At 50.9% G+C, this 21823-nt stretch overlaps 1 protein-coding gene across 6 annotated transcripts; it reads right to left on the bottom strand.

Annotated features, from left to right (window-relative positions):
- Window positions 1-250: 250 nt before the first annotated feature.
- On the bottom strand, window positions 251-21714 carry ST6GALNAC6 (ST6 N-acetylgalactosaminide alpha-2,6-sialyltransferase 6). 6 transcript variants are annotated; one of them, XM_080927554.1, is made up of 7 exons: window positions 19811-19877; window positions 10865-10919; window positions 9602-9692; window positions 7029-7208; window positions 5410-5816; window positions 2349-2456; window positions 251-1626 (listed from the first exon to the last, which is right to left on the bottom strand). In XM_080927554.1, exons 2-7 carry the CDS (start codon window positions 10888-10890, stop codon window positions 1437-1439), a joined length of 1002 nt encoding a protein of 333 aa, XP_080783680.1. In that variant the 5' UTR covers window positions 10891-10919; window positions 19811-19877; the 3' UTR covers window positions 251-1436. The 6 variants fall into 6 exon arrangements, with proteins under 6 accessions (XP_080783680.1, XP_080783679.1, XP_080783683.1 ...); XM_080927553.1 differs by lacking the exon at window positions 19811-19877 and adding an exon at window positions 11840-11961; XM_080927557.1 differs by lacking the exon at window positions 10865-10919 and having other exon boundaries at window positions 19811-21714.
- Between the last annotated feature and the right edge of the window lie 109 nt (window positions 21715-21823).

Here is a 21823-nt window from a genome sequence, read left to right as displayed (position 1 = left end):
TGCCCAACATCACACAGATCCATCCAGTCTGGACCCGACTTCAGGGAGCTAAAACAGAAAAGTGACGTTCCTTCTTGGCTCCTAACCCAAAGACTGCAGGCCATCCTTAGGGTACTCCCAACTGGGCGAGGGGAACAAGCAAGAAATTTAGACTCAAGACACAGGAACACTGAGCTGGGGCTTAGACATGTTTATTTCTGTATAAATCATTACAAAACCAGATCTGAGGCTGTCACTGCCCCCCCCCCCATTACCTCTATGTGCAAGGGCTCTTCCCAACCTCCAGCCCACAGGCTCTTTCTGGAAGCCCTTCCCTTGCAGGCTGTGGTAGAACGGGGTTACACACACCCTACCCAGCCCCGCCCTTAATAAAGTGCTTAGGCAAGAGACAGAACCCAGCCCCCATCTCTAGTCTCATCCCAAACTTGGAGGAAGGTACTTCTTCCCAAAGCCCTCCTCTGCATCTCCAGACAGACTTGGAAGCCCTGGTGTGGCTGGGATACCCCCTTCCTCGGCCCCAGAGGCTTCTTTGGGCAGCAGGGAGTGCTCTCCCACTGGGAGGGTAGAAAGAGATGCCTGGCCTCTCTAGAGCCGGACTAATGGCAGCTGGAGGGAGGGGTTAGGGAAACAACTTCATGTTTGCCCATTTCTGTCAGGGCTCCCCAACCATGGGGGCGCTTGCACAAAAATACCCTAAAGTTTCTAGAAGGAGGCAGGATAGGGTACCCTAGGTTCCCCATCCCCAGGAAACTGAGTCCCCCCACCAGTGAGGAATGGTAGCTGGGGAGTTTACACTTCAGTCTAATGAAAAGTGAGGGCCTCTGTCTGCACACCGAGCTATGATGTCATCACAGCACGCCAGAAAGACAAGAGAGCCTGGCCAAGGTCACTCAGGAAGGAAACTGGATGTCGCCTCCTACCTCCTGGGCCTCCCTACCATTCCTAGAACTCCACAGATTCTCTGGCCTGGCCTCCTGGCAGCTTCTCCCACATACTGTATCTCTGATTTTAGCATCTGCGGGGCAACACCAAGTCCCCAGATCCTTAGGACAGGACCTCATTGTCCCAGCTAAGGACGGAGTGATTTGGGGGCCCATTCCTGGGGCTCTGAAGCAAAGCCTCATGGAAAAAGACATGTCCTAAGCTTCAGACTGACTCAGAAAGACCCCTGTACCCTGATAGACTACGCTCAGACCCTGACTAGACAAGAAAGACCCCCTGACACCCGATTAAACCATACAGAATTCCAAATCCCTGATTGGCCAAGAGATAACCCCAGCCCCAATTGGCTGGAGGAAAAACCCTCATCAAGGCCCTGATTTGATTGGCTGGGAAATACTCCAGCCAGTCTGAACTGACTGGAAGGTGGCCACGGTCAAATGGCTGGGCCCAGAGCCACTTCACTTGTTTCTGTCCGAGGTCCGTGGACGGGATGGCTAGGTCCAAGAAGGGTGGGAGAAGGTGATGCCGTAGAGCTGAGCCCAGGACGAGAAGACCCTCTTCTCTGTGATGAAGCGGTGGTGATTGCCCTTGCGGCTGTGCTCGTTCTGGATGTAGGTGACACACTCATCCGGCCCCTTGGGTTCATAGTAGTGGTACGGCATGCGCTGCTGGCGGGGCCGCTGGCTGGGCGTGGCAAACCGGGAGTCAGGAACATGAGAACCAGGCGGACGTATGTATGGTGTTTTTTTTCTTCCCCCTACCCCCACCTCATCTGCTCCAGAGCCTCAGTGGAGTCAATCCCTTTCTCAAGTCTCAGTTTCCCCATCTATAAATATATAGGCATACTATTTGTGCTATGTGTGCGGTCGTGCGTGTGTGCACTTGTGTGTGTGTGTGTGTGTAAATTACGTTTGTGGAGCCATCAAGCTTCTTTTAAACAAAATGCAAGCCTTTTCTTTTCCCCACAGAGAGGCAGTGGGGGCTAGGGGTAAGGCAGTGGTTAAGAACTGTGGGCTGGGAAGCATGGTACCCCTGACAGTTTCTGAGACCTCAGATCCCCTCATTAAATACCCTTCTCAATTCGTTTGCACTCAGGATGGCACTGTGTGCTGTGTGGGGACGAATGAGGCAGGTGATGATGCCGGGCGTGTGGCCAGCACTCAGCAGAACATAGCTAGCTAGCACTCCATGGTTTCCCATTGAGTCACTTCCAACAGACTTGAGACTCAGCTTGGAGTAGAAACCCTTGAGGCAGCTCCAAGAAGCCCACCTCTGCAGATCAGCATGAATACCACCCCACAGAGGCCCTCAGAGGTACCCCAGCAATATCTCCAAATCTCCCAGCTCCACCCTGTAGTCAGGAACCGGACACAGTCCCCCAGGGGACAGTGGCCAGGAGAGCTCACCTGCAGTAGTCAGGAGGGACCATGCCATACACATGCACATGGTCACACAACTCCACCGCAATCACCATGGTAAACCAGCCCGTGCTCAACCAGGAATGGGACTTTTCCCTGGGGGCAGAGAGGATTCACAATGAAGGGACATGCAGGCAGGTTAGGGAGCAGGCAAGGAGAACAGTCAACCCCACGGAGGCTCCCCACTCCACCCACTGGCTCTGCCCAGGCTCTGCCTCTGTATCAGACACCCGTGTACCACTCACTGTGGGGACACTCAAGGGGGCAAAGGGGAGGGCACAATGGAAACAGGGCATGAATTTAAGAGGCTAATTAAACAGGGCAGGCCAGGAGTCACCGGGACCATAGAGCACGTTAGCAGCAGCTGTTCCTCCCCTGGGACCAAACTCCTTTGTGGATACTAGTCAGAGATGAACAAGGCATGAAGAACAGCCGAGACCCTGGGGCTACAGCAGCCACCAGATATGCTGGCTTAGGAAGCACTTGGTATGTGTCTTGTCTGAGCAGCCCTATTTCATGCATGCACTGAAGTCCTCCGGTAGCATGAAAAAGCAGAATGCAGAATATGTCATTTATGACATTTTAATGTTGATTACATCTTTCCAAAAGATATATGTATATGCATGTATGTGTGTATAAATATATATTTGTTGTTTCATTTTATATTTTACTCATTTATTTTGAGACAGGGCCTCTCTATGTAGCCCTGCCTGGCTGGTCTCGAAATTATATATCTATAGATATGTATGTTTATGCCTGTGTATGTCTGTGTGCATATACCATATGAATGCAGTGCTCACAGGGGCCAGCAGAGGGCATCAGATCACCTGGAACTGGAGTTATAGGTGCCTGTGAGCTGGCTATCCCCATGTGGGTGCTGGGATCGAACCAAACTCAGGTCCTCTGGAAGAGTGCAGGGTGCCCCTAACCACTGAATCATCTCTCCAGCCCTAATTACACCTTAAATTGAAAATGGTCTGCATGTATTTGATGGAATAGGAACTGCACTTCTGACAAGTCTATCAAAGAAAACAAAAGATGACAAGATTTGCCAAAGACAGGAATAAAAGAAATGACCGCATTCCCTTATGGATGCTGAAGGAGGAGTCCAGAGACTACTACATATAAATGACCGCATTCCCTTACGGATGGTAGAGGATGCGCCCACAGATAACTCCATACATCACAGACAACTACATGTGTCAATCTGACATCCTACATGAAATGGGCTGACTCCTTCAAACCTGTGAACTACCCAAGATAAACAAGGTTGCCTGCACACTCTGGAACATCAGAGGTGCTGAGTCAGTATTCCTGGAGCCAGGGATGCAGCTCTAATGGCAGAATGTGTGCTTAGAATTCTCTGGGCCCCAACTCCCAGCCCTGGAACTAGAAACCAAAACAACTGAACCAAACATCTTCCTGAAAGGGACGTTCCAGGCCCAGACAGTTTCACCAGCAAACTCTACCCAAGAACCAAAGAGAAACAAGTTCTGTGCAGTCTCACCCACAGAATGGAAGCAGGACACTTTTCATTGACCCCGATACTCAAACCCAGAAAGAACAACTACAGCCAAACCAGCCAGGATGAAAAACCCTCGCCAGCACAATGGGCAGGAGAAGGGAAGAGGCAGAGAGCGGGAAGAAAGGAAACTCTCTGCACAGAACATTACAAAGCAGCTACCAAAATCTACAACTAGTGAGTTTAATAGTCAACAAAAAAATACACAGTGGTGACAGACTGGGGAGGGGCTCAGTGGGTGACACTACTATATCAGGCCATCAGACCCCCAGCACTCCGCTAAATCCCAGATAGGCATGTTGCCCATCTGTCACTCAAGTGCCCAGTGTGGGGACACAAGGGACACAACTGGCTTGCTAGCCTGGCTAGATCAGTGAGCTCTGGGTTCAAGGGAGCCTCAGTATCTACAACAGAGAGTGACCTCAACCTTCGGACTCTACATACATGTGTGCACATCTGCATGCCTGCACACTGGGACACGCCCATCAACACACAGGAACACACTTAATCCACACAGGGAAAGTAAACTAGCAATGAAAAGCTGTGCGCTAAACATAAAAGCAATAGCTACAAGTCTTTAATTAGGTATGAAGGGGTCTGTGGTCAAGAGCACTTCTCTTCCAGAAAGCCAGGGGGCACTGCCCATCACCCACACGGTAGCTCACAGTTCCAGGAGCTAGAACACCCTTATGACCTCCTCCAGCACTGGGTATGGATGTGGTGCAGAGACACATGCAGGCAAAGGCTCATACACATTTCGGTTTTTTAAACGTATGAACCGTAAGTATACGTATTTTAAAATAACATTAAAGTTAGATGCACCGTTATTATTTTTGTCAGCTTTTTGACATAGCTACTATAAAACTGCAAATCACATGTGGCCCACATTGTATTTATATAGGAGGGACGACTAGGCTTCTAGGGGAGAGTCAGAGAAGAGCATGTTAGGAAAGTTGTTTCCTTAGAACAGGCATGCTGGGAACAGCCTAGAGTCCAGACTCTACATTAAGTGCCGCACTATGGGAAGTGCAGCCTAAACAGTGGTTCTCAACCTGTGGGTCATGACCTCTTTGGGGTCAAATGACCTCACAGGGATAACAGATGGGATATCCTTCATATCAGATGTTTCCATTACGATTCATGAAAGCAACAAAGTTACAGTTATGAAGTAGCAACGAAAATAATTTTATGGCTGGGGGGGGAGGGGGAGTCACCACAACATGAGGAACTTTATGTATTAAAGGGCTGCAGCATTAAAAAGGCTGAGAGCCACAAACTGCTAGTAATGTTTTTCACACACAGCACTCTGGGAGCCCCTGTTCCCTTAAAATGGAGTATGCCCATGGGGTGGGGGGAGGAAGCCTGGTGTGGGTTGGGGGTTGGGGTCCTGGGCCATGGCCAACACCCTGAAGAGAGCTGGGGGGGAACCTGACCAGAGGGGTGGCAAGAAGTGACCACAGCCTCAACAGCGCATGCTGGGAGCATCAGGCCAGGGATGACCGCAGTGGGCAGGCGGGAGGCTGGTACCTGTCCTTGCCCGTCTCACCCCGGAAGAGGTCGTCAAACTGCTGCATGCGGGCGGGAGAGACTGCGTAGGCCTCCATGTTAGGGAACGCGAGGCCCGCCCGCTGGATGACGCGCAGGAGGCTGCCCTGGGGCTTCTGCATCTTGTTTGGGGGACCCCAGAAGATGAACACAGTTTCAGGGGTCCGGTTGACAAATTCCTGGGGCTTCCGCAGCACCCGGAACACACTGGAATGGGCCACTACGCGGAAGGTGGTTTTGTTGCCGACATCGGCCGAGTAGCCAGTGGTGGGAGCATCGTTCATGCGGATGGTGCACTCGGCCCGCTCAATCTCAGGGCCCAGTTTGGTGCCCAGCAGGTGGCTGGAGCTGGTGATGATCACACACTGGTTGCACCGGGATGGCAGGGTCTGTGGGGGCAAGGAGGGACGTCATTAGGGATGCTCTATGCAGGGTCCTGTGTGTTACACAGCCACAACACACACACACACACACACACACACACACACACACACACACACACACACACACGGGCCATCTAGGCGGCAGCAGGGGCTCTAGAGGTCCCATCCCTCTTTTAGGAAGTTTATGGATGCTGGGGTGCCTGAAGGAGCGAGAGACTGAAGAAAAGAAGGCAAGGGAGGGATGAGAATCAGCCTCATTATTATATTATATTATATGTATCATAAAAATGTCATTAAGAAACCCATTGTAGGGGTGGATGGGGGAAGGGAGGTGACAGGGAGGGAGTGGGGGAGAGGAAGCAGAAGCTGTATAGTAAATAACCTAATTAAAAAAAAGAAAACAAACAAAAAGTGAAACCCATTATATAATTAATATATGCTAATAAAAAAACTAAAAAAGAAAGAAGCTGAAGTTGGGGGAATAGACAGTGGAATACACACTTGGAAAAAAACATGGGGGGGGTTCAGAAAGGAGAAGCTGGGGCTTCTTTAGTGTCCTATCTGAAGAACAAGTTGCCACTTAGAAAAAACTGTTGCAGTCCAGAGGAGCAGCAAGCACAAAGGTAACAGGTAGCACAAGGAGAAACAGAAGGCAGACTGGCTGGAACACCCGTGTCCGTGTGCAGAGGACGCTTCCTCCAAATGCACCAGGCCACTCTCCGCAGCCTCCCGCAAGCGGCACCCGAGACACAGCTCCCCTGGTCAGTCCGCTAGCCATCGGGCTGGGCGAAGTGACAAGCCAGAGATACTTTTTAATTTTCGAAATCACATGTGTGTTTGTGCATGTTTTGTGTGTGGGGGGGGATGCCACAACATTCACGTGTGGAGGTCAGAGGACAGCTCGCTGGAGTCAGTTTTTTCTTCCACTGTGCAGGTTCCAGATATTGGCCTAACTCAGGTCATCAGGTTTGGCAACAAGTAGTACCTTTACCTACTGAAATATCTCACTGGACCAGGGTAGTGAGCTTTTTAACACTAAAGGCAGGACCCGAGAGACAACTAAGGCCTACTACAGAACTCTGGTCCAAGATCCCGCCCAGATCTTAACGCGTGGGCCGCATCCGTCCTCTCCTCTAGCAGGCATGGGTGTCTTGGAAAGAAAAGTTGGGAGGGGGAGCCTATCAGCGGCCAGGGACCGCCCCACAGGAGCTGCTCTACCTTGTTGCCGAGGATAGGGAAGTAGGCGTTGGAGAAACTCCACTTCTTGAGGTTGACTGGCTGACGCGTTCTGCCCCGCAGGGAGCCGTAGTGGAAGACCTCGTTGGCACTGTTGGAGGTGTAGAGGATGAGGATGGTGATGAGGGCAAAGAGGATCACAAACACTGCTGACCGCTGCTCCTGGGGAGGGAAGAGGCCATTGAGGGTCCAGGCTCACACACAACCGGCTCAGTGCCCCACCTTCCAGCCACTAACCACGTTCCAGACCCAATGAACCCAGGGACCACGTCCCTTCAGATTAGACCCGTAGCTGAGTACAGGCGCTGTCAACCCTGATCCCAGCCCCCACCCCTGGCTGAGGCTCCCAGAAGGTTCTCAAGAAGAGAGGCCAACATGGTATTGCTGCCAGTTTAATGCTAGCCCAGGCTACAGGGTACAGGACTGAATTGGGTGATAAGGTTCCACAGGTATGAAGAGGAACATCCAAATACAAGCTCTTGTCTCCCCCTAATAGTAATTCTCCGTAAGTTGTCAGTGTACAGCTACCTTTGTAGTGTACACACACCTCTGGGTTCAGTAGATTCAACAGAGAGCCATCAACAGTGTAGTCAGGCCTATAATGGCTGCACCAGAATTGAATATATATAGGCTTCCTATCTTGTTATTAGTTCCTAATTTTGTGACCTTTTTATTTATCTTTTTTGAGAAAGTGTCTCACACAGCCCAGACCACCTCTAATTCACTCTGTAATGAAAGCCAGCTCTGATCTACTGACCCCCGGTCTCCACCTTCTAAGTGCTGTGATGACAAGCTCGTGCTCCTACACCAGCAGTTCCTGCTGCTCACACTGGCTTAGGCATCTAGCGGTGGTAAACTAAAGAGGATGTGCTTGGGCTATATGCAATTACTAAGGCATCCTATGAGACGAACTTGAGATTACATCCTTGAATTCCTGTTTCCTCGGAAATCCCGGAAGCAACCTCTTATACAAATGAAGGAATTTGTCACTTCTCACTTCATGTTCATGTGTTTTGCTTGGTGAAAATGGATCTGGGCTCTTTTATTTTCCCTGGTCAGAGCATTTTAAGATTTCCCGGTAGAGGGCGCTGGAGAGACACTAAAGGAATACGGACAATTTGAGCAGGCCCCTTAAATCCCTTTGGGGTCCTGAAACCCCCAGATTATGGGGACCACAGAATTTGTGAAGTTCAGGTCCTTCAGGGCATCCAACTACAGGTAGCACCCAGAAGCTATAACTGCCCCCTTGAAAGGCCATGTAGTACAACTGTGCGGTCTCCGGCTGGGCTTGTGGCTCCGCCCATGGGGCGGGGCCTAACCTGGTCCCTGACTTATCCAGTTGCATTCTGATCAACCCACCAGCTGCAAGTAGAAACATCAGAAGGGAGAAATGGCATCTAATACATGCAGCCTGCTCAGCGACATCCCAGCTGAGCAACAACTTCAGGACTGTGTGTCAACTGTCCCCTCTCAGGGGGAGCGGCTCACTGGAAGCCGAGGGCCTTGGTCTCATCCAGTATCACTAAAGTAACATAATCAAAACCTCAAATTTCAATGCAGAGGTCCCACTAAATGCTTTTAGCATTTCTGCATCACCAAAATTCAGAAAGTCCCAGTCTAGAGGGGCTGGGGGTGTGGTCAGTTGTCAAGAGCGCTCAACTAGCATGCTGGAAGCCCTGATTTTGATTCCCAGCATCACATAAACCAGGCACGGGAAGAAAGGCCTCAAGTCCCAACACTCAAAAGGTGGAGACAGGAGGATCAGAAGTTCTAGGCCATCCTAGGTTACACAGCCTGGGATCTACCAAACCTACCACACACACATTTTTTTTTCTAACTAACCGTGACAAATTAGAGAACTCCATCGTTTCTTTTAGAGGAACTCTCTCTACTTAGCCTTGGCTGTCCTGAAATTCATTATGTAGATGAGGTTGGCCTAGAACTCCCAGAGATCCAGGGGTCTCAGCCTCCAGAATGCTGGGATTAAAGGCTTTCCTCACTGTGCATGGCTGGTTCACCACCATTTCTTAAGCATTCCATTCCCTGTTGCTCCGCACCCCGCGGCCACTGATAATTCTGTACCGAACTATCCCTGTCAGAGGACTGTGCTGTCCTCTTAGACTCAGGCTAACACAAGCACCTCACACTCTGCCGTGAAGCCTGGGGAAAGGAGTTTGGAGATCAAACACAAAATAGGTGCTCAGAAAACAGAAGCAACTCCATGATGGGGGTCCGGGCACTCTGACTTTGAACATGGCTATTCCCCCAAGACCCCTGTTCACCCCACCCCCTCCCCATTTCCGGCACAGCACCCCACAGACCCGTTCACAGCCAGTGCTTTCCCACTGATACAGAAGTCAAGCTTTAGGACATCGGAGAGGACCTTGGGCCCAGAGAGAGGCGAGAAAGCAACCACTCAGTGGCTGAAGCAGTCTGAACCCAAACCTCCTGGGTGCTGACTGTCCTGTGTGGATATACCATAGCCAGGGCAGGTTAGGAGTCCATTCCACAGGTTTCGAGCAGCTCAAATTGGGGTGAGAAACGAAGGGACTTACTTTGTTGCTACTCATCTCTCTCCGGCGTCTGCTGAAGGGTAGAGGCCAGCGTCCTGCAGGTGGCCCGGGGGGCAAGGTTGTGGGGTCACACCTGCAAGCCACCAGAAAGGGTTATGGCCGGAGGCCCTCCCCTGGATGCGGCTGGATCTCAGGTCGCGCCTCTACCCAACAGCTCTCCCAAAGTCTGAGGCTCAGGGCTGCTTCTGTTTTGTCCTGGTTCCCACTCATACTTCAAGCAGGGACAATCCAAGAGTTTCCTAGGTCCTGACTCCCTCCTCGCAGACCTCTGACCCCTCTGGCTCAGTGAATTTGGTCACTGGCCAATGTGATCTTGGGGTAAAGGGCACAGCCATGATTCTAAGAAGTGGTGGACAAAGCCTTCCTGTCCCGGCCCAGCTGTGTGCCTCACTCCATAACCCTCCGTCTCCTCCCACCGCTGGGCCTAGCCTTCTACGCTTCCAAGCCCCCACCTGTAAGCCCGCCTTGAGTGGGCATCCAGCCCCACCTCCTCTGGCAGCTACAGCCCAAAACACAAAAAAGAAGGATGGTGTAGAGAGGACGAGAAGTAGGCCTAGATCCTCGGAGGGGATCCCCAGACCAGAGCGCTCCCCGGGGGAGCCTCTTGCCTCCTGCCACTATCCCCGCCCCCTGACCTAGCTGCTGTTTACTCCCACTCCAGGAATAGCTAGAAACCTCTAGGCCAGAGTGCTACACACTCACCCCGCTCCTGATTGGCCAGGCCTGGCCCCTCCCATCGCCAAGCACGACCCCGCCCCTTGGCAGCTCCGACTTCCATCCCCGGTTTTAAGATTCTCCTGGGCCATCCCAGTATCTCCAGTCAGAGACCACAGACTTCTGTCTGTCTGTCCCCATCGGGCAGTTCAGGAGACAGGCTTATTGGGAGGGAGGCGTGGCTTGCCCTTGGGCTCAAACCGTTAGTTCAGAAGACAGGAGGCCAGATCCAGAATCCTAGAGTCGCCCCCATTAACCCTGCCACCTCCAGCATTCAAAGCGCCCCTGGGTCTGACCACAGCTCCCAGACGGACCTCGGTCTTACTACCCTGTCTTGCGTATGCCCCGTGCTCCAGACACTTGGAGCACTCCAGGCTCCAGGCCCACGCCCCACTTTCCCACCTTTGCCTTAGCAGTGCCCTCAGCCAGGACCACGGTCCCCCTGGTCAGCCCCGTCACGGTCCTGTTCTGAGAACGCCATGGTCAGAACAGCGTAGCAGGTGCCAGTGCGAATGTCGGGTCCACACTTACTGGCTGGGGGGCCTCGAGCAAGCCATGTGACCTCTCTGAGCCTCAGTTTCCTCATCTGTGAAATGGGAATAAGAACTGGTAACTCTTGGGGTGACTGGAAAGAAACATGCAGCTGTGACAAGTGGCGCCCAGGGCTTGAAAGTCCTATATCAGAAGTCCTAAACCTTAGGGTTACTCGGTTCAATGCCCGCCCCTGCACAAGCCTGTCGCAGAAACAATCCTCCTCCCCCTGACCCCGAGCCAGGGATTTCCCTTATATTACGAAACAAACTCCGGAACTATGCTAAGCATCACCGGCCCACAGACTCCTCGAGGCAACGCCCGGTAGGTGCTTTTGCTCCCCATTTCACAGATGAGCAGACTGAGGGACTAGAGAGGCAACGCGCCTCAGTAGGGCGCCGGAGCAAACGGGGGTGGGGTGGGGGGAACCTTGTAGCGTTTGTTTACAGGGCGGAGCCTGAAAGGGTCTCCCAGGCGGGTCCCCCGCTAGCCTGTGCGTGCGCCAGACATCTAGTTCTGCACGGAGTGGCCAGGCCTGGTGGGGAGCTGCTGACTCCGCTGGGGGGGATGGCAGACCCGAGGCTGGACTTGCGGAGGCTGAGCTCTGGGCTGAGGGTGAGGGCCTCACCCTGACCTCGCTCCGGGGCTTCTCCAGGTGCCCGGAGCAGGGTACCCCCAAGTGACTCGTGGGAGGCTCAGCCCCGCGCCCCCTCTTCGGCTGCTGCACCCTAGGGTCGAGCAACCTGACCCGGGCTCTGCAGGGGAGGGGTGCGGGGCGGCGGGCGGGGTCTCCTCATCTCCAACACGCGAGGCCCAAAGAACCCCGCAAGCTTCTAGATCTCGGGGTGCCGTAGGCAAGGAGAGCGGGTCTCGGGAGCCCTGGGACTCCCCCGCTCTCAGCGGCTCCCCACTCCCGAGGCGCAAGCACAAGCCCCCTCCCGCCCTGCTGCCCGCCCCCGCGCAGCGCCCGCTCACCTCCGCCGGGGAGCGCCCGGCCCCCCGCGGCCCCCCGCACCCCGTCACATGGCGCCGGGAGCCGAGAACCGGGGTTCGCGCTGCTCTGGCCGCCCAGGCCCCGCCGCAGCCCCGGCGCGCCAGGTCCTAGCGCCGACGCTCACAGACCGGGTTAGGGCCGGGCGAGAGGGCGGAGCCTCCGGCTGAGGATGGCCCCGCCCCAGGGAGCTGCCAGAGAGGAGAGATGCTCTCCAACAGCCCCCCAACCCCCCGGACAAATCCCGAGTCTGGTCCATTTCTCTCTCTCCAAATGGACCTCGGATGGGGAAACCGAGACGTAGATATCACTGGGCTCGAACTCTGGCCATTAATTGCCTGGATTTCCCCCTCGTTGCCCCAGTAATTACCCCCTGAGCAGCCTGGTACTTTACTTCATTTCCTTATCTCCGGGAAATAGAGCAAGATTTCAAAACGTAGCTTTTAGAGGTCCTGGTGGTGCAGGTCTCTAAGCCTTCACCCTGCTTAGGAGGTAGAGGCCGGATGACTGTTGCAAGTTCAAGACCAGCCAGATAGACATAGTTCTGAGCTGGCCAAGGCTACATAGAGAGATCTTGGCTCAACTCTCTTCATTCTATTCCCAAGTATTAATTAATAATACTCATTGTATTGTTTTATGTGACTAAAAGGAAGCAACCTGGGTTCCTCTAACTGGGTTCCTCAACCTGGGTTCCTCTTTTAAAGGACCCGGAGTCCATTCCTAGCACAGTCCTAGGGTGAATCTGTCTCCCTCTTCTGGCCACCATGGGTACTGCACATACATGTGGCACACAGACAGACATACGTGCAAAGAAAAACGTCTATACACATAAAATAAAATGAAAAATTAAAGAAAAAAACAACTTGAGGGCTGGGGAGATAGCCAAGTATGTCGGACGAACGTGATTCCATGTGTTTTGCCTTTGCTTTTCGAAACAGGTTTTCTCAGTGTAGCCCTGGCTGTCTTGAAACTTGCTCTGGACCAGGCTGGCTTTGAACTCACAGTGATCCCTCTGCCTCCCCAAGGGCGGGGATTAAAGATGTGTGCCACCACCGCCCAGTGATGTCATGTGTTTGTAATCTCAGCTCTGGGAGTGTGGGAAAAAGGGAGGCCTCTCCAGCGGATTTATCCCATCTGGGCCTTCCAGGTCAAGGAGAGGACAACATTAGAGATTGACCTTTGGCCTCCAAGCATACATGAACATGCATATATGGACACATGCATGTGCAGAAGCTGCCTATGTAGCCTGTTAGAAGGCTGGGTAAACAGACACTGCCTACCCACAGCGCTCTAAGAGGCTGGTAAAAGAGGGCCAATGTGCATGCCCGAGAGGGTGGCTGGGACACTTAGGAAGAGAAAGCAAGTTTAAAGAGCTCTGTGTTGTCTAATTACTTTGAAAAACACCTTAGTTAAACTTCCCCTTTCACACCCTAAGTACCTATTAGGCCCTGCAGATGTAACATCGACATTCACAGCTAGACAGTTTTAAGTACAAAAGTGGAAATAGTCCATGTATTTACTAACAGGAGAATGGAGAGTTTGGTTTGGTTTTCAAGACAGAGTTTTTCTGGGTAGCCTTAGCTGTCCTGGAACTTGATTTGTAGACCAGGCTAGCCCTAAATTCAAGATCCACCCTTGCGGCCCCATGCTGGGATTAAAGGCATTTGTCACCACTGCCTGGCATTTTTTTTTTTTTTTTTTTTTTTTTTTGGTTTTTGTTTTAAATATTACGGAATATTCACACTGTGGAATATCACTTGGCAGAAGCAACGCTAAGGTGGTGAATCTTGGAGACCTAAAGAGTGAAAAGAACAAATGTAACCTGGCAGCGGCTCGCCCGCCATCCCAGTGCATGTGAATGTAGTTGAACCAAGGCTACACTGAGCTTAATACCACTCCAAAGGCAGCCAGGGCAGCTGAGACTTGGTTAAAAAAAAAAACCAAACCAAAAGGAAACAAAACATCGGGTTTTTTCAGCTCCTTCCACGAGGCCCCATCTCCCATCCTCTCCCACCCCCATACACCCCCCACCTCCTACTCCCCCAAGTCCACCCCCTCCCCTCTTCCCACCACACCCTCTGCCTGTAGATTAGAACATAGCTCTCAGCTATTGCTCTAACACCAGGCCGATGATAATGGACTAAGCAAACCCACAATGCAATGCTTTCTTTTCTAATAGTGGCCTGGGTTGTGGTGTCCCTTCACAGCAATAGTACCCTAACTAGGACACAAACCAAAAGAGAAACCTACTTGGCATGGCCAAGAGCAGGTGATAGCCTATGCCCGTATCACTGGTTAAAGTTTTAAAAGCACTAGGGAGGCAGCACTTAGAGTAGCCATGAACCTGGAGTTCAGGAGGCTTGTGGCATTCATATGCATTATAAATTACTAATATAATACAGACGCACCAGTCGGTCACAAAATCGGAATATCACAATTTAAGAAGAAAAGTTCAGGGGCCAGGGAGATGGCTCGGCAGGTATAAATGCTTGCCACCAAGTCTGACGACCTAAGTTTGATCCCTGGAACCGGCATGGAGGAAGGAGAGAATTCACCCTTGGAAGTTGTCCTCTGAGCTCCAGGTGCGCACAGTTGCATTGTCTCTGCCTCCCACTAAACAAATGAACAAGCAAATACAATGTAACAAAAAGAAAGGTCCAAAATAAGAAAGATTAAACATGAGATTTTTTTTGTTGTTGTTGTTCATTATGATAACATGTCTGGGAATGTCTGCTCTCTGAGACTACCACTCCTCAAAGAGTAATGGTAGGCAAGAAGTTTCACTGTGACTCAGCTGGTGTTGGTTCAAACTTCGGGAGTCTGACCTCGAGTTTATTTTAGGATAAGTGTGGTGGAGGCACAGGCTTGTCATTTCAGCTACAGGAGAAGCTAAGGCCAGAAATCTCAAGTTCTGAACTTACACAGTCCCCAAAATAAAAATAAAATGTGAGGTACAGTGAATATAATCCCAGAATTCAGGAAGGCGGAGGCAGAAGAACAGGAATTCAGGGCCAGCCTGGGCTACACAGAGTTGGAGCTCAGGCTAGGCTATATGAGGCTATGTCTCAGAACAAGGTTGTTATTTCTGGAATGTTAGGATCTAGGCTGCTCTTTTTCTCACTTTGGGATTTGTATTTTCCAAAAGTTTTAACATAATAATTATACAATCATATTGTTTATTTGATTTTGATTTTTTTTTTTTTGGAACAGAGTTTCTTCATTTAGCCCTGCCTGTCCTTGAACTAACTGACTTTATAACCCAGGCTAGCCTCAAATTCACAGAGCTCCACCTGCCTCTGCTTCTCTCTCCTGAGTTCTGGGATTAAAGGTATGCACCATCACTGCCTGGCTTGTGTTTGACTTTTGAGACAGAGCTTTGCTATCTAGCTCTGGCTATTCTGAAACTTACTATGTAGACAACCAGGCTTGCCTCTCCCTCCTGAGAGTTAGGATTAAAGGCATACCCCATGCCAGCCACAGTCCTTTTATATCTTAAAATGTGTTTTTCTGGGCAAAGTGGCTTGAAGCTGCAGGAACCAGGAGGCTGAGGCAGGAGAATCAGAGTTTGAGGCCATCTTGGGAAAGAGAGTAAGGTCATTTTAAAAAAAAGGAGTGGGGACCAGAGAGGTGGCTCAGTAGTTCAAGAGTACTGCTCTTTGTTTTTTGGTTTTTTTTTTTTTTTTTTTTTTTTTTTTTTGAGTCTTGGCTCCAAGATGATCAAGAGAGAGAGAGAGGAAGAGAAGAAGAAGAAGAAGAAGAAGAAGAAGAAGAAGAAGAAGAAGAAGAAGAAGAAGAAGAAGAAGAAGAGGAAGAGGAAGAGGAAGAGGAAGAGGAAGAAGAGGAAGAAGAGGAGGAGGAAGAAGAAGAGGAGGAGGAGAAGGAAGAAGAAGAAAAAAACAGTCATGTCCAAAAGGGCGACCATGTGCAGCCAATTCGCTGCACAGACTGTGCTCAGTACGTGCCCAAGGGTAAGACCTTTAAGAAGCTCGTCATTTGGAACACTGCAGGAACGACTGCTGCTATCAGAGACACATCTGAAGCAAGCGTCTTGGACGCTCACGTGCTTCCTAAGCTCTACGTCAAGCTGCATTACTGTGTGAGCTGTGCCATCCACAGCAAGGTCGTCAGGAAACAATTGATCTCGTGAAGCTCAGAAGGACCGAACGCCCCCAGCACGATTCAGACCTTCTGGCGCTGCACCACAGCCCTCACCAAAGCCCATGTAAAGAGGTGGTTTCATAAGGGCGGAAGGAAAAGTACCTTGAGAAAATAAAACGGAAGTTATACTTAAAAAAAAAAAGTACTGCAGTTGTTGCAAAGGACCCGAAGTAGCTCACCACAGCTCATAACCACAGCTCTACCGGGTCTCTGCCTATGAGAGCACAGCGCACACCCGACTCACATTCAGACAAGCAAGCACACACAAAAGAAATTCAAATTTATTATTAAAACATTTTTTGGTTTTAATTTTATACATGTGGGAGTTTTGCCTGCATGTCTGTCAGTGCGCCACTTGTGAGCCTGCTGCTCACGGAGGGCGGAAGAGGGCGTTGAACCCCCTGGAACTGGAGTTATAGACCGTTGTGAGCCACCATGTAGGAGTTGAAAAAAGGTTCTCCGAAAGAGAAGCCAGTGGCTTTATTTATAATTGCTAAGCCACACTCCTGATTTTTTTTTTTAATCTAAAAAGACTTTTAGATTTTAAAGATTTTGTTTACTTCGGGGGGGGGGGTGTGATTTACCTGCTCGGATACTTGTGCATCATGTGCATGCAGTGCTCTCAGCAGCCAGAAGACGGCGCTAGATCCCCTGGCCCTGGAGTTCCCGAGGGCTGTGAGCGGTCCTGGGAGTCCAATGCAGGAGCAGCAGTATTCCTAACTAAAAAATTAGCTGGCGCGCGCTCTCCCGCCCCCGGAATCGGTCTTTTAAAAAACTAAATTGCACATGCAACTCCTGTGTTTGCCTGTGCTCGCGAGTGAATTCGTGTTGACGTAGAGCCACGGGTTAGCCTCTGGTGCTCTACCCGAGCCTTCCTGGTAAGTGGATAGGAAAGACACAGAAAGAAACTCCACCCAGTTCTGTTTGCAGGAGACAGGATTTCTTGCTAGGACCTGGGACTGGCTAGTTACTCCAGGCTGGCCAGAGATCCTTGGACACCAGCTGTCTCGGCCTCCTTCCTCTATGGGAACAAAGTCCAAGTACCAGAACACCTAAGATTTTTGTCGGCGGACTAAATATAAGTCCTCCTCTGGCTTGACCAACACAGTACTTTATGAAGTGAACTATCTCCCAAGTTCACGACACCCGTTTTTTCCCCTCCTACTTTTTTGTTACTCATCCCCTTTTAATAAAATTACTATGTCTGTAAATACACGGAAAAGGTGTGGGATAGAATCCACAAGGCACTGACCGGCAGATCCCTAGAGCTTGGGAGGAGGGGGGTGCTGCCATCACTTTTCACGTTAAGAACTTCTGAGTTATTCGCATTGCATTAATTTAGAAAGTTATGATTGCTTGCTTGGTTTGAGACAGTCTTACTTTCGAGAGGGTGGCCACAGACTCATTATGTGGCTAAGGATGACCTTGAACATCTGATCTCCCTGCCTGCTTCCAAAGTGTACTTTACAAGCAATGTCCTGCCATGCCAAATCTACTTTGGTAAGTTAAAAACCTTTTCCCTTTTTGTTTGGCTTGGTTTGGTTTGAGACATGCTTCCTCTGTGTAGCTCTGGTTGTACTGAAACTCTCTAAGTAGACCAGGCTAGCCTTGAACTCAGAGATCTGCCTGCCTCTGCTTCCCAAGTGCTGGGATCAAAGGCGTGTGCCTCCACCACCACTCAGCAATAACACTTTATTATCATTATCATTATTATTATTTAAACAAGTGTGATGAAGCTGTCTGTTCTTCCAGAGAACCTGGGTTAGATACCCAGCATGTACACTGTGGCTCAGAACCATCTGTAACTCCAGTTCCAGGAGATCCAATACTATCTTCTGGCTTCCGATTGCAGCAGGTTCACATATGGTACACAGGTGTGCATGCAGGCAAAATGCCCAAACACATAAAAATAGATTAACTTTAAAACTGGAAAAAAAGTGTGTGTGGTGTGTGCATGTGTGTGTGTGGTGTGTGCATGTGTGGTGTGTGCATGTGTGTGGTGTGTGTGTGTGGTGTGTGCATGTGTGGTGTGTGTGTGTGGTGTGTGTGTGCATGTGTGGTGTGTGTGTGTGTGATGTGTGCATGTGTGGTGTGTGCATGTGTGGTGTGTGCATGTGTGTGTGTGGTGTGTGCATGTGTGTGGTGTGTGTTAAACTCCTGCCTCCACCTGTGATGGTGAAGCAGGCAGCCCACTAGAGTGGATGCAGGACATAGGAACCCTGACCTCCAGTGTCCACCTCTAGTGCATCCTGAACCTCTCAGCCCATCTGCACCCCAGGCCTCCTGACCCTGCCTGCAGAACAGAAAGGAAACCACAGAGGGTGGGGCTGAGGAAGAAGAAGGAAGGGCAGGTGAGTAAGCTTATGAAATGGAGACCAGAGGGTTCTCGTAGCAAGCACAGTGAGCAGGGTGGAGGTTGTACCAGACGTGGAAGCCTGTCTGTACCCCAGCAGGCCCCATCCCTACTCTAGACCCTGCTAGGGACCCTGAAAAACGCAAGGATGCTTAAGACCCATATCCAGAACAAAGCAGAGCCGGAGACTCCCCACTCATGTCTGTCAGAGTCCTGGACTGCTTGTTTCCGAAAGGTTGGCTTCTCTTCATGACTCCAAGAACAGTAATAGCCCCCTTTGTGGTACCAATAATGGGGGTATGAGTCAGGGCAGAGGCAGAGGCAGGTGAATCTCTTGAGTTTGATGCCAACCTGATCTACAGAGCGAGTTCCAGGACAGCCAGGTCTAGACAAAGAAATCCAGTGTAGAAAAACTAAGCGGCCAACCAAAAGAAGCAAGAGTAGTGGAGGGGGGGGGGGGGGGACACACACAAAGGCACAGCATCTTGTTGGTAGGGTGCTTGCCTCTGCATTACACCACTTCCAAGCACCCCTCCCTGAACCCCTAAAAGAACCTGTGGCAAGCTACTGGGAGCCCACTTTCCAGACGGAACCCCGGAGCTTGGAGAATGTGTGGGCTGACATTTATCTAGCCTATTTAAGACCCGTTAAGCTGTTAGACACACAACCCAGATACAACAGAGAACTTGGGGCCTCGGGCCAGGCCTGCTCATCTCTGGAGGACCTTCCTTCCTCCCTAGAGAGAGCGCTGGTGGGGATGGGGGTCTTGAGCGTGCCTGGCAAACTTTACACTAACTACACCTTCATCCTTCATTCGGCAAACTTCTTTGTGGTCTTGTGACTTTTCCTCCCCTACTCGCTCAGCGCCCAATCTATTTATTTTTTTAATTAAAATTTTATTTTATATGCATTGGTGTTTTGCCTGCATGTATGTCCATATGAGAGTGTCAGATTTTGGGGTTACAGATAGTTTTGAGCTGCCATCTGGGTGCTGGGATTCAAATCCCAGTCTTCTGGAAGAACAGTCAGTGTTCTTAACTGCTAAGCCATCTATCTCTCCAGCCCCTCTGCTCTCAACTTAAAAGCACAGTTCCCTTCCATAGACAGACAGATCTGTGATGAGCTCAGCAGAAGCCAGGCCTGGGGACTCCAACCTTCAACCTCTACGGGGCTGAACAATAGGGGCTGAACAGGAGTACCCAATTGTTCTCCGTAAAGCATGGGGTTCCATTCCTCCCTGAAGAGACACCATAGAGATGCTCATACTTCAGCAGAGATCCCTGAGGAAGGAGTCCTAAGACACCCTATGGGACCTACCTCATTTCCTCCCTGGGCTGAGACAAAGGAACCAGAGGAGGGAGAGGAACACAGGGGTCAGAGTTTGTAAAACCCAGTGCCCCCCACAACGCCCCAAGGCGATGCATGGCTCCTACCCCCTACTCACCTTGCAGCAGGTACCAGGCCTACAGTAGCCAAGGAGGAGACCACTCAGTGTCATCATGGGAATCTTCAGCAGACCCTGCGCCAACAACCACACCTGCCAGAGGGCATCTTTGTATGCCTGGAGGAAGTGGTAGACAGCTTCCCTGAGAAATACAATTATTCAGGCCAACCCAGCTGTAAACACCTCACCCAGAGGCAGGGCCAGGGCAGAAGGATTTGTGTGCTGGCCCCGAGGGTTGGGCCAGAATTTCCTGATGTGTGGAAAACAGGAAGACTGACTCTCAGAAAGGAATAGTCTCAATCCCCTCAGGACCAGGGCCTCTCTTGCCTCTGGACATTCAGGGCGAGGGCACAGGTGGAAGAAGCCTAATGGGAAGGAGAGCCGTGAATGGTCCCAGAGAAAAGCTAGGCCCACAGAGGCGACCTGAGGTCAAAATCAGCATGTCTCTGGCTAGCAGTAGCTTCAAAGAGCCATTTCCAAACTATCTTTGTCAGAACATCCTGTAGCTAACCGATAAAAACCTTTGAAAGCCATTAACTTAGCAGACCACTAGCTTCTACCAACCCAAAGCTATAACGCCTCAGTCTCCAAGCAAAGCTCTCCCCAGCTAGCTGTACCCGTCTCTCTGATGTCCCCACCAATGTGTTTTAAAATTGCCCGGATTTATGACTTTATTTGTTCTGCAAAACTATAAAACCTCATGAAACTGTTTCTGCCTTGAGACATGGAATTTGGGCTAACATAAATCTGTTTCTGGGCCACGGTCATTCAAAATGGCGCCAGATGAAACTATTCCCATTAGGATGAGAGCTTTTTATTATTGTTGTTGTTTTGCACTGATGCCACCTATATGAGGGTGGGGCAGGACCACCCAGGAGGAGGGCCACCCTATTTAAATGGTGGCTTCTGGACACCGAGAGCCAAGTGTGTTCTAAGCCCAGGGGAACCCCAGCATTACTGAACGCATACAATCTTGTGAGGTAGGAGCTACTCTACTGTCTTTACTGCCTGAGAAGGGTGGAGTCAGGCCTGCTACTCACAGCCCCTCAGCACCACCAGGCCTGAGAAAACGGTTTGGCTTCCAGCCTACATCTCTGGTTCAGAGATGTCCCTCTCTGCTTCCCCTCCTACTCATGAAGCTTCCGGGCCACCTGGCACTGGACAGGGACAAGGGCAGTGCTGTGGGCCAGGTGCCAGGTACTGGCAGGATAGGTAGGAGGGAGAGTGGGCTAGGCCACCGGAGTCCTGAGCATGGTGGGTCCCGTCATTCGTGGGATCCGGTGCAAAAGGAAACTGAGAGGTTCCTTGTTAAAAAAAAAAAAAAAAAAAAACAAGACCTAAAATAAGGAATTTCAAGTTTGTAGCAGGAGAGATTAGGCTCAGCACAGGGCTCTGAGGTCCTGGACTCTGAAGCTGAGAACTAAGGCCCAGGGCTCAATTATTCAGTCTTCCAGAGGGGAAAGAAGGCGGAGAACAGTAGTGAGCTCTCAGGCCCCTCCAGCATCCTAGCTCAGGCACCTCAAGAAAGCTAGCCTGGGGATACATCATCTTTAATGAGCCCCAGCTCTCTCTTCAGGGCAGCATCACACCCTCCTTAACAGCAGGATGGTGGCTGTGTTTTAGTACTGAAAAGCACTGTCCGGAGAAAGGGCTGGCCTCCATTCCAGGCGCCTGAGCTGCATCCTGCCTTCTGTTTTGCAAAGGAACCAAGTCGCACAGTTAAGAGACAGCCTGTCTGGCAAAGACTTTGGAATCTGACTCATGGGGCCGGAAGGTGGCATTGGGTGGAATTTCTTTCTCAGCCTGAGTCCTCCCAGGCCCTGCTCTGTGCCCACTAAGTGAGGACAGGGTGGCTTTCCTGGGCCAGCACAGTCCTGCGGTCAGACCGTAAGAAAGTCAGGCTTGTGGGAGGCTGGGGCTGATGTCCAGACAATGCAGGAAGAACAGAGAGCTGTGGGCCTAGGGAAGGGTTGGAGAGCTCAGTCTGCCCTCCGGTGAACAGGCCTGTGTCCT

The sequence above is a fragment of the Micromys minutus genome (assembly GCF_963924665.1).
Source record: "Micromys minutus genome assembly, chromosome: 13".
NCBI lineage: Eukaryota > Metazoa > Chordata > Mammalia > Rodentia > Muridae > Micromys > Micromys minutus.
This window is presented reverse-complemented; position numbering and strand designations above follow the sequence as displayed.